Here is a 13218-nt window from a genome sequence, read left to right on the forward strand (position 1 = left end):
GCATTCCAAGGAAAGGTGGGAGAAATAAGGCTGTAATTGAGGTATTTTGGAATAATTTAGGGAAGAAGAAGATACCTACATTCCTTGGTTTTCACTAAGCTGCTCAAGTCTGTAGTGTCTTTGAATTCTTCCAACCTGCCAAAGGAACTAGGGTAAATTTCAGTAGATATTATCCATGTTAAAGTTAGAGGTCCCTGGGCTTCCCTGGTGGCACAGTGGTTGAGAGTCCGCCTGCCGATGCAGGGGACACGGGTTCGTGCCCCAGTCTGGGAGGATCCCACATGCCGCAGAGCGGCTCGGCCAGTGAGCCATGGCCGCTGAGCCTGTGCGTCCGGAGCCTGTGCTCCGCAATGGGAGAGGCCACAACAGTGAGAGGCCCGCGTACCGCAAAAAAAAAAAAAAAAGTTAAAGGTCCCCTACAAAGCTGCACAACAATTTAAGAGATCATGCCAGTGCTAACATTTCTTTCTGGTCTCAATTGAATGATTACACTTACCAAGCTCAATTTAAATATTTATATATATAACTGGTCTTGTCAATCAAAAGAATAAATGTTAACTGAAGTTTTAACTTTGCCAGATTCCTTTTGAAATATGACTACTATTGGTTAATAATAGCAGCTAACATTTATTGAATGCCTATTATATACCAGGGACTGTGGCAAATGCTTTATATGGATAAAATAATGAAAGTAGTTTTTAAGTAAATGTAACTAAATAATTGTCCTCCAGAGTAATGTCTTGGGGAGGCTATATGCTTGATCAAAATGTGTTTTCTACCTCTGTTTTTCAAACTGCCTTCAGATGAGGAAAGTGAGAGTCAGAGAAACAATGTGCTGTCCCCATTTGTGTTTCCCCAGTGTGATTACCTGCCTTTTTCACCAAAAAGTGTTCTGAATTATTTAATCTCTTTGTAAAAATCATATCCACCTTCAGTCAGGAGTGGATACTGCTAATATGCAAAAGAACAAATTCTTGTCACAGTTTTAAAAAGTTGTTTGGTAAATGTTTGTGTGTTTGAAAATTTTCATAATAAAATGGGAAAAAAGTTGTTCTGTGAATTTTTTTTTTCTTTTTTGCTGTGCCATGCGGCTTGTGGGTTCCTAGTTTCCTGACCAGGGATCAAACCCAGGCCCCTGGCAGTGAGAGCGTGGAGTCCTAACCACTGGACCAACAGGGAATTCCCTATGAATGCTTTTAAAATTGATAATATATTTTTTCTAATAGCATAATGATTTAAAAAAATAATTTATTTACATTAAAAAATTTTACTTATTTACCTGACTCAAAGGATTAATGATATTGGTGGCAATCCTTATTAAAATAAGACTATTACTAAAGAGTTTTACTTATTTGGTTCTGTGATTCTCTTGTCATAATCTTTGCTCATTGTGTCTGTTGTCTCAAAGCTAAAAATCTTCCAGGAAATGTGTGGATAAAAGCTAGGAATCAGAATAAGAATTTTACCACCTAATGATAATGCTATTTAGCTATTATGAATATAATATCTAACTATTAGCTATTATGAATATAATATCTATTAGCTATTGTGAATATAATATCTAATATTATGAATATTATAATGCTGTAATCATCCATGTACAGGTCTTATTTGGACATAAGTTTTAATTTCTTTGGGATAAATACCCAGGAGTGCTACTGTTGGGTTCCATGGTAGTTGCATGTTGAGGTTTTAAAAAACTGCCAAACTGTTTCCAAAGTGGCTTCGCCATTTTACACTCGTAACTATATAAGACTGACCCAGTTTCTCTGCATTTTGCCAGCATTTGGTGTTATTACTATTTTTTATTTCAGTCATTTTGATAGGTATGTAGCCATTATTTCTTCAAATACTTTTTCAACCCTACCCTGTTTCTCCTCTGGGACAAATAGCTCTGTTCCATTTTTTTTTTTTTTTTTAGTCTATTTTTATTTCTTGTTCTTTAGGTTTGGGTAATTTCTATTTTTTTATCTTTTAGTTCACTGATTCTTTCTTCTGGTCCTTCTGTTCTGTTGTTTAGCCCAACCATTACTGTACTTTTCAATTCTAAAATTTTCCTTTGTTTATTTTATTTATTTATTTTTGGCTGCATTGGGTCTTCATTGCTGCACGTGGGCTTTCTCTAGTTGTGGTAAGTGGGGGCTACTCCTAGTTTTGGTGCGTGGGCTTCTCATTACAGTGGCTTCTCTTTGTTGCAGAGCATGGGCTCTGGGCGCACAGGCTTCAGTAGTTGTGGCATGCGGGCTCAGTAGTTGCGGCTCATGGGGTCTAGAGTGCAGGCTCAGTAGTTGTGGCGCATGGGCTTAGTTGCTCTGCTGCACGAGGGATCTTCCCAGACCAGGGCTCAAACCCGTGTCCCCTGCATTGACACGCGGATTCTTAACCACTGCACCACCAGGGAAGCCCTCCCTTTGGTTCTTCTTTATATCTTCTATTTCTTTTTTGAGGCTTTTTGTTTTCCATTTGTTTCAAGCATGTTTCAAGCACACTTTAGGTTTTTTATGATGGCTCCTTTAAAATCTTCGTAAAATAATTGTAACATTTCTGTTATTTCAGTGTTGACATCTATAGATTGTCTTTTTTCAGTTTGAGATCGTACTGGTCCTTTGTATGATGAGTGAATTTTTATTGAAATCTGGACATTTTGGAGACTACTGTTTTGGAGACTACATGACACTACTGTTTTAGTCTGTGTTTCTGACACCACTTTAGCAGTGGAAGGTGGAGGCACTGCCTTGTTATCGCCAGATTGGGATAATATTCTGGTTCCCCACTTGACTTCTGTTGACACCCAAGACTTGGGGCTCCTCATTATTGCTGTGTAGGGGATTGGCGTTCTGTTTCCCCACTAGGTCTCTACTGATACTGCCCTAGCTGACGGAGGTATGAGTACCTCATTTCTCTTCTTCAGTTGGCCTCCACTGACAGCATGTTGGGGTGAGGTGACCTCATTACTTACTGTTGGGCAGTGATGAAGTCTCGACTCTCTACTAGGCTTCCTTTGACACCACTCCAGCACTGAGGGGGAGGAGCACCTCATTACTGCCAGATGGACATGAAAGTCCTGGCTCCCTACTCAGCCTTCTGTAACACCTCCCTGTGGGGAGACTGGGGCAACTAGTTACAGCAAGGTTGAAAGTCTAGGTTCCCCTCTTGGCATTTGCTGGTGTGGATGAGGGTGTGGCCACAGTTTTTTCTTTGGTGTTTGACTGAAGTAAAGTAGTTACTATCTAAAAGTTGCCTGCCTTGCTAGGCTGCCCCATTCCTGATACTTTGGCTAGAGTGAGCAAATTTTGGGGGGGAGCTACTTTTGTGTGTGCTTGTTGGTATTTACCAATTGTCCACTTCTTTGACTTTAAGCCTGGGATGTATGGTGCAAGGAAAAAACCCAGTATCCAACGTATTGTTCTTTGTGTTCCAAGACCCCTAGCTGGTCTGGTTTCTTCTCTTCACCTTTCAGAGTGATCTAGCCTCATTTCTTTTCTCTTCCCACTTCCATACTTAAATTTCCAGAAACGTACCATGTTCTCACTCATATCTAGGTTTTCCCCTATATTCTTTTTCCTCTCTTTACCAGGGAGACACCTTATAGCTCTAGCTGTTTCTTATGTTCAAGCAGTGTAGAACTACTTGTTGTTTTCTAACTGTGTGCTGGGCTTTCACATCTCTAAGGCTGTTTTTTTTTCCATTTTTTAAATTGAGATATAATTGACACGTAACATTGTATTAGTTTCAGGTGTACAGCATAATGATTTGCCATAGGTATTCTAAGGCTTTGCTGATGCTGTTTATTCTTCATTTAATTCCCCTCACCTTCTTTCTCTATCTTTGAACTTTTCCTTCATCTTTGAAGGACTTTCTCAAAGATCACCTTTTCCATGAAGTCTTTTTCAGATCTCCAGGCATCATGGATTATTTCCTTTTCTTTGCTTTCATGATACTGTGTACTTGGCTCTGGTATACCATTGGCTAGATCTAGGCACATAGCCCCATCTAAGTCCAAGGGTAGGTTGGGAAACGTAGTTGTCCGTGTGTCCAGGAAGGGGAGGAGAACCAAATGTTAATAAAATCAATAGTGTCTACCACAGTCCTGATTCTGCCATGTGCTATTTCTGTGCTCTTGGAAGGCCACTTTTTTTTTTTTTGCGGTACGCGGGCCTCTCACTGTTATGGCCTCTCCCGTTGCGGAGCACAGGCTCCGGACGTGCAGGCTCAGCGGTCATGGCTCACGGGCCCAGCCGCTCTGCGGCATGTGGGATCTTCCCAGAACAGGGCACGAACCCATGTCCCCTGCATCGGCAGGCAGACTCTCAACCACTGTGCCACCAGGGAAGCCTGGAAGGCCACTTCTTTGAACCCCAGTTTACTCATCTATAAATTGTAGATAATCATATTCTTACCTCACTGAATTGTTACGTCAATTAAATGAAGTATTGTTACATGGGAGTGCTTTGGAAATTTTAGCTATCCTTTAACCGTTTTTTGAAGTTAAAGTGTTGCTTGTTTTTTCCTAGGTCTCCTGAATGATGCAACTGTAGGTATTTTTAGGGGCAACCAGATGCGCTTAAAACGAGCTTGCATTCGCAAAGCCAAGATCTCTGCCGTTGCGTTCCGGAAAGCCTTCTGCCACCACAAGTTAGTGGAACTTGATGCCACAGGTGTGAATGCTGATATCACAATTACAGACATTATCAGTGGGCTTGGCAGTAACAAATGGATCCAGCAAAATCTCCAGTGCCTAGTGCTGAATTCATTAACTCTCTCACTCGAAGATCCTTATGAACGGTGCTTTAGCCGGCTTTCTGGCCTTCGAGCATTAAGCATCACCAATGTTCTCTTTTATAATGAAGACCTGGCTGAAGTTGCCTCATTGCCAAGATTAGAGAGCCTGGATATTTCTAACACCTCGATCACAGACATCACGGCTCTGCTGGCCTGCAAAGACCGACTCAAGTCTCTAACCATGCATCACTTGAAATGTTTAAAAATGACAACTACCCAGATACTGGATGTTGTTCGGGAACTAAGACATCTGAATCATCTTGATATTTCAGATGATAAACAGTTTACATCAGACATAGCTCTTCGATTACTAGAACAAAAGGACATCCTGCCCAACCTCGTCTCCCTGGATGTCTCTGGGAGGAAGCATGTGACAGATAAAGCTGTCGAAGCCTTTATACAACAACGGCCCAGCATGCAGTTTGTAGGTTTGCTGGCCACTGACGCTGGCTACTCTGAATTCCTCACAGGCGAAGGACATTTGAAGGTTAGACTTTAAAAATATATTCCTTTGTCTGGCTGACCAATGTTTTAGTTGCATAAGACTCCATTAAGGTGAATGTCTAATAACACATGGAACATGTTCATGAAACAGGACATTATATAGTGGAAAGGGCTTGCTTTAGAGTTAGAGTCCTAATTAAAATCCCAGCTTACTTGCTTCACAACCCAGAGCAAGTTATGCTGTAACTTTTTTGAATTTACATTTATTTATAAAATAGATACGATTCGTACCTTGCAAAATTCTTCTGAAGATTAATAATTATATATGTAAAGTGGAAGTCATTATAGTAGGCCCTGGATAAATGATAGTTCACATGATGATAATGTTTAGATATTTTGAACCACTTAAACATACCATTTCTAAAGGATCACTTCAAAGAAACTAGGGATGCTCCTTGTTGAATTGAGTATCTGATGGAAGAGCAAGTTCTCCAAGGAGATGTCTATTGTAGAAATGGTAAAATTTTGCTTTTCTTAAGGTTTCTCATGCCTAATTGTTTAAATTCCGTTTAGGAAATATCTGTTGGACTTGATACAGGTTGGGATTCAAAGATGAAAAAGATATAGGATTTGCCTCCAAAGAGCCTGATAGTAGTAGTGATGTTATAACTATAATGCCAAGGATCAGTGAAGTTGCTGTAAGAAAGTAGGAGAAATTTTTTCTAGCTGGAGAATTTTAGACTTGATAGAAGATGGTATCTGAATCAGACTTTGAAGGATAGAATTATAACAAGTTAAGGAAAACTAATATTCTTCTAACATACATTGTATCCTATATGTGCTTTATATTGTATATGCTAATATCTATAGATAGGTATTAACTCTATTTTATAGGTGAGAATCAGAGTCATAAAATTACATGATTTACTTTTTTTTTTTTTTTTTTTTTGCGGTACGCGGGCCTCTCACTGTTGTGGCCTCTCCCGTTGCGGGGCACAGACTCCGGACGCGCAGACTCAGCAGCCATGGCTTATGAACCTAGCTGCTCCACGGCATGTGGGATCTTCCCGGACTGGGGCATGAACCCGTGTCCCCTGCATAGGCAGGCGGACTCTCAACCACTGCACCACCAGGGAAGCCCATGATTTACTATTAGTTAGAACCAATATTTGGATCTACATCTGTCTAATTCCAGAGCCCCGTTTTTCTTCCCCTACTTCCTATACCGCTTAAGCAGAAGTATCATATGATCCTACCGGGGGCAGAGTCAGGGATGGCCTAGAAATGAATACTGTGAGCAAAATGACAAGGTATCTTTTTTGAGCATTATTTTATTTATTTTTTATAGAAGTATAGTTGATTTACAATGTTGTATTAGTTTCTTGTATACAGCAAAGTAATTCTTTTACATATTCTTTTCCATTATGGTTTATTACAGGATATTGAATATAGTTCCCTGTGTTATATAATAGGACCTTCTTGTTTATCTATTTTATATATAGTAGTTTGTATCTGCTAATCCCAAACTCTTAATTTATCCCTCCCTCTTTTCCCTTTGAAAACCATAAATTTGTTTTCTATGTCTGTGAGTCTGTTTCTGTTTCACACATAAGTTCATTTTTCTCATATTTTTTAAAAATAAATTTATTTTAGTTTTTGGCTGCGTTGGGTCTTCATTGCTGCGCGCAGGCTTTCTCTAGTTGCAGCGAGCAAGGGTTACTCTTCATTGCTGTGCACGGGCTTCTCATTGCAGTGGCTTCTCTTGTTGCGGAGTATGGGCTCTAGGCACGCGGACTTAAGTAGTTGTGGCACGTGGGCTCAGTAGTTGTGGCTCTCAGGCTCTAGAGTGCAGGGTTAGTAGTTATGGTGCACGGGCTTAGTTGCTCTGCAGCATGTGGGATCTTCCTGGACCAGGGCTCAAACCAGTGTCCCCTGCATTGGCAGGCAGATTCTTAACCACTGCACCACCACGGAAGCCCCTGTCTCATATTTTAGATTCCACATATAAGTGATATATGGTATTTGCCTTTGTCTGTCTGACTTACCTCACTTAGTATAATAATCTCTAGGTCCATCCATGTTGCTGCAAATGGCAATATTTCTTTCCTTTTTATGGCTGAGTAGTATTCCATTGTGTATATATACCACATCTTCTTAATCTATTCTTCCGTTGATGGACATTTAGATTGCTTCCATATCTTGGCTATTGTAAAATAGTGCTGCTGCGAGCATTGTGGTGCATGTATCTTTTCGAATTATAGTTTTCTCCAGTTATATGCCCAGGAGTGGGATTGCTGGATCATATGGTAACAGTATTTTTAGTATTTTAAGGAACCTCCATACTGTTTTCCATAGTGACTGCACCAATTTACATTCCTACCAACAGTGTAGGAGGGTTCCTTTTTTTTGTGTAACCATTATTGATTTCAAAAAAGGAGAAGGAAAGTTTAGTTATAAACATTTTAAAACATTTCAGTTCTTAGATTATTTGTAAATGTAGACTTTAAAAAATAGAATGTAAGAAATTATTTTGAGTCACTCTTTTTTATTCATTCAATAAATATTTTATTAAGTGCATACTCTGTACTGTGCTGGACATGGGGATTTGATGGTGAGGCGAAACAGGCATGCTCTTGCCCTCATGGAGCTTGTAATTTAGTGAGGGAGTCAAACAATGAAGTTTCATATGTCATGGGTATATGCTTTAAATATATATATATTTATATTTCATATACTTTTTTTTGTATTTTATTTATTCATTTATTTATTTATTGGCTGCATTGGGTCTTCGTTGCTGCGCGCAGGCTTTCTCTAGTTGTGGTGAGCGGGGGCTACTGTTCGTTGCAGTGCGCGGGCTTCTCATTGCGGTGGCTTCTGTTGTTGCGGAGCACGGGCTCTAGGCACGTGGGCTTCAGTAGTTGTGGCTTGCGGGCTCTAGAGTGCAGGCTCAGTAGTTGTGGCACGTAGGCTTAGTTGCTCCGCAGCATGTGGGATCTTCCCGGACTAGGGCTCGAACCCGTGTGCCCTGCATTGGCAGGCAGATTCTTAACCCCTGAGCCACCAGGGAAGTCCTCATATACATATATTAACATATAATATGCATACATACATATGCTTTAAACTGCATAGTGCTAAGAATCTAGAAGATATACAATGCTACTTTTGAGAATGTTTAACAGAGAGACTCGACTTAGTTTAAGGCTTCTCTGAGGACTTGATGAATGAGTGAAGATCTTATGGATGAGTAGCTTGGTAGAGGAAATTCCAGGCAGCGAGAATGATATATGTAAAAGATGTGTGGTAGGAAGGAGCATGGTACATCCAAGGAACTGCAAGAAGGCCACTGTGGCTAGAGTTCCAGAGTAAGAAGTTGAAGTTGCAGAGCGATAAAGTGAGGCTGGAGAAGTAGGTGCCAGGGCCAGATTTCGCAAGGTCACATAAGCCAGGTGCAGGGCAGCAAGAAGTTTGAGGAACTTACATACAACTTGTTATGGAACAAGATAGATTTCTAGCATAGGGCTTGTTGGTAAAGGAAATATAAACATGTAAATTACTATTTTAGTGTTACTTAACTCCCTAAGAAGTGGGTCAGACAGTAAAGAACTGTAAAAAATCAAAGGGAAAGAATTCTTATCTCTGTGTACTGGGAGTTTCGGAAGGATTTCCCAGAAGAGGTGAGCTTGACCTGTGTCCTGAAGGATGAAAGGAATGTGTCCCTAGTACACTGCACAAAATAATCTTCTCAAGGCAAAGATCCTCTAATAGTTGTGATTCCTGAGCAGTACAATTTTTGCTGATTGTTCTTACCACCAACAGACCCTAGAGTGAATTAGCCTAAGTTTTTTTTTTTTGCAGTACGCGGGCCTCTCACTGTTGTGGCCTCTCCCGTTATGGAGCACAGGCTCCGGACACGCAGGCTCAGCGACCATGACTCACGGGCCTAGCCGCTTCGTGGCATGTGGATCCTCCGGGACCGGGGCACGAACCCGCGTCCCTTGCATCGGCAGGTGGACTCTCAACCACTGTGCCACCAGGGAAGCCCTAGCCTAAGTTTTTTAGTTGAGGCTAGTAGGACATCTGTGTTCCACAATGCCTCTGTGAAACAAGTTTGATTTCACAAATGGAACTGTTACTACTTTGAAATCTTGGCTTTAGGAAACACCTACTTTATTTGCTATCATCTAGTTTCTACCTCTGTAAACATTGAAGCAGTGATTCTCAGCCTTGACTGTAATTAAAATTACCTGGAGTGTAATTATTTGAGATGAAGGATGTGTTAACTAACCACATCATGGTAATCATTTTGCAATATTTACATGTATCAACTCATCGTATTTTACACATTAAACTTACATGATGTATTTGTGATATATGCATGTATAATATTATATATCTTGATAAAGCTGGAAAATTTTTTAATTAAAAAAAATCATCTGAGGAACTTGAGCAGTTAAATCAGAACCACAGGTAGGTGGGACCCAGACATCAGTATTTTTTAAAGCTCCTTGGGTGATTGTAATATGCAGCTAAAGTGGAGAATCATTGTTTTAAAATATTTTTTTAAAAATAGAGATCATTGGAACTTTGTCCTTTATTCAACTATACACAAAAGTTGATGTTTATTTTTTTTTCCATTAGTTATCTATTTTATACATATTAGTGTATATATGTCAATCCCAATCTCCCAATTCATCCCACCCCTCCTTTCCCACCTTGGTGTCCATACGTTTGTTCTCTACATCTGTGTCTCTATTTCTGCCTTGCAGACAGGTTCATCTGTACCATTTTTCTAGATTCCACATATATGCGTTAATATACAATATTTGTTTTTCTCTTTCTGACTTACTTCACTTTGTATGACAGTCTCTAGGTCCATCCACATCTCTACAAATGACCCAATTTCGTTCCTTTTTATGACTGAGTAATATTCCATTGTATGAATGTACCACATCTTCTTTATCCATTTGTCTGTTGATAGGCATTTAGGTTGCTTCCATGACCTGGCTATTGTAAATAGTGCTGCAGTGAACGTCGCGGTGCATGTGTCTTTCTGAATTAATGGTTTTCTCAGGGTATATGCCCAGTAGTGGAATTGCTGGGTCATATGGTAATTCTATTTTTAGTTTTTTAAGGAACCTCCATACTGTTCTCTGTAGTGGCTGTATCAATTTACATTCCCACCAACAGTGCAAGAGGGTTCCCTTTGCTCCACACCCTCTCTGGCATTTATTGTTTGTAGATTTTTTGATGATGTTCATTCTGACTGGTGTGAGGTGATACCTCATTGTAGTTTAGATTTGCATTTCTCTAATAATTAGTAATGTTGAGCATCTTTTCATGTACCTCTTGGCCAAAAATTTGATGTTTCTTTTAAATTATTTGTTTGACTACTAATTTGAGAGCTGAAAAATAATAGGTTATGTTAAGGGAAGAGAGCTGAGATTGCTCTGTCTCCTTGTTTAGAATTTTCCAAGTTAGCAAAGTTGATGAAAATCTTGTCTGAAATGATTGTCTTAGTATTGTGATGCTTTAAAAACTAGTTTAGGTTGACATTTTTGGCTTTACATGTTTTTTAGACCACACTGAAAGATGCAGGAAATAGAGACAGTGTGACTCCCCAGTATTCCTTATGAGGCATTATATTATACTGTTAGTGGGTGGTTATAAGAACAAAAGTTTTGTTTTTTTCCACTTTCATATATATTATTTATTTTGATCTCTTGATTCTGTGTGGGAAGTATTGTCCTCAGTGGGAGGGAATGGCTTTCTTAAGGGTCACAGCCAGCTGATGAGCCTGGTATGTGTCCTTTCTACTACATCTCATTGCCTATATTTGAGAATCTTAGTTCTTTCCTTTACTCTCTGTTTCTAGTCCCAACACAGATGGTTTTCTTACCACAGAATTACCAACTCTGTCATCTCTGTTTCCCTACCCAATTTATTCATCTGTAAGCATCAGTTTCTTGAACCTTCCACTTCTCCACAATTAGGACTCTTATGTTTTTTGGCTGCCTCATTCCTAGACTCTGGGGTTATTTACCAAACTGTGGTTCCCAGTTCCTGAGAATCACTGGTTGTGTGCTAAACCCAGTATTCTCAGTTGTCATCTTATTTGATCTAAAGTGGCATTTGACACAGTTGATCTTGTCCTCCTTCTTGAAATACTTTTTTTTACTTAGTTCCTAGGATATCAGACTTGTCTTGTTTTTTCCCTACTTTTTGGACTCACCCTCAATTTCCTTTATTGGTTCTTCCTGATCTCCCAGGCCCTAAACCTATATGCTGATGACTCCTAAATTTATATCTCTAGCCTAGACTTCTCCCTTGAGAACTAAGACTCTTATATTAAACTGCAGTAATCAACATCCAGTGAAGGTACATATAAGTTTTTTTAAGCAAAGGAGTCAATCCATTTTTAAAAACTCTAAGAACTTTTTAAAGATGTCTGAGCTAAGGCCTCTGCCCTTGAGGAATTCTAGTCTCGTGGAGAGGAGGCAGACCAATTTAAAAATAGCTTTAATCCATTGTAAGAAATGCTATAATAGAGTTATATACTGAGTGCTACAAGAAAGTTTTTCCTTAGAATATACATTTTAGTTTTAATCCATATATTAAATATTAATAAGGCTTAATTTAGTGGTTAGGGATATTTTCTCCGTTTTAAATTGTTTGCAGAAACTAGTGCATACAGACACTTGTTTGTTTTGTTTTGTTCGTTTTTTTTTTTTTTTTTTAATCTAGCATACGAAATTGATTGAATTGAAGATGCGTTTAGTTTCAGGAGCCAGATTGCTTGATTTGAGGGTTTATCACTGGCTAGAGAAGTGTTGATCACTGAATAAACATACAGGCAATGAAATTTGGTTTAGAGTATTTACATTCCAGTAACAAAAGTTCTTTAATTTTGGGCTTCCCTGGTGGCACAGTGGTTGAGAGTCCACCTGCCGATGCAGGGGACACAGGTTCGTGCCCCGGTTCGGGAAGATCCTACATGCCGCGGAGTGGCTAGGCCCGTGAGCCACGGCCGCTGAGCCTGCGCGTCCGGAGCCTGTGCTCCGCAACGGGAGAGGCCACAACACTGAGAGGCCCGCGTACCACAAAAAAAAAAAAAAAAAGTTCTTTAATTTTACGTTTAAAGGTAACTTGAGGTTACATTTCATGTAAGTTAATATAAAGCTGTTGGAATCAACCAAATGTGGACTGATGAAGTCTGATGAAGATTATTGTTAATGTGTTTTCCCTCATACAGTCTTTTTTATCTCATGTAATAATTCAGTGTCTTTCCAAATCTGAGAAAATCTAAGAAAAAGTTCAGGGTAATTCCAAAAGAACTGAACACTTGGAAAGTTTTTATTATTCAATAACTGCTTATATATGTGAATACATAGTCAAGACCAATGTTTATGTATGTATATTATACATAAATAGTTTAAAAAGCATTTTGTAAAGAAACTTCCACTGTTATTCCTACAATCTTACAAATGCTCAAAACGTGCCTTTGTGTCACTTGGTACACATCTGTACTGTAGTCTAATTCTTATTAGACCTTTGTAGCATATCCTATCAGTGTTTGAAATGTCAGCCATGATGCAGCTCTTCATTTCCTCAAAGCTGCATATTCCTGCCTGAATACTCTATGTTCATATAAAACCTAGTTATTGTGTAATATATTTTAAAAGTGTTTATTTTTGTGTCACCTTTTATAATGGTACTGCCAAAAAAAGACAGTCTTCCACCTTAATGAGAAGATTCTCTCTCTCTGAACAGCAGGGTTTTGGGTTTTGTTTTTGTGTTTTTTTGTGTTTTTTTACCTTTTTGTAAAATAAGACAGATGCAAAGACCATAAATAACAACTGTATACCTTAATGAGTGAAAATAAGGTGAACACACTTGAAACCATCACTCAGGTTAATAAATAGAACTTGTCAGCTACAAGCTGATCACAACTCCCTCCTTCCCCACAAAAGTAATCTCTGTCCAGACTTTAATGAT

The 13218-nt window shown here is 39.2% G+C and overlaps 1 protein-coding gene across 3 annotated transcripts in view; it reads left to right on the top strand.

Annotated features, from left to right (window-relative positions):
• ZYG11B (zyg-11 family member B, cell cycle regulator) overlaps positions 1-13218 on the top strand; it is an 80336-nt gene that overhangs the window by 25354 nt on the left and 41764 nt on the right. For all 3 annotated transcript variants that reach the window (XM_067726155.1, XM_067726156.1, XM_067726158.1), the window contains one exon: positions 4515-5269. In XM_067726155.1, coding sequence (XP_067582256.1) covers positions 4515-5269 — 755 coding nt within the window. The remainder of the gene's footprint in view (positions 1-4514; positions 5270-13218) is intronic.

The sequence above is a fragment of the Pseudorca crassidens genome, chromosome 2 (assembly GCF_039906515.1).
Source record: "Pseudorca crassidens isolate mPseCra1 chromosome 2, mPseCra1.hap1, whole genome shotgun sequence".
Classification (NCBI taxonomy): Eukaryota; Metazoa; Chordata; class Mammalia; order Artiodactyla; family Delphinidae; genus Pseudorca; species Pseudorca crassidens.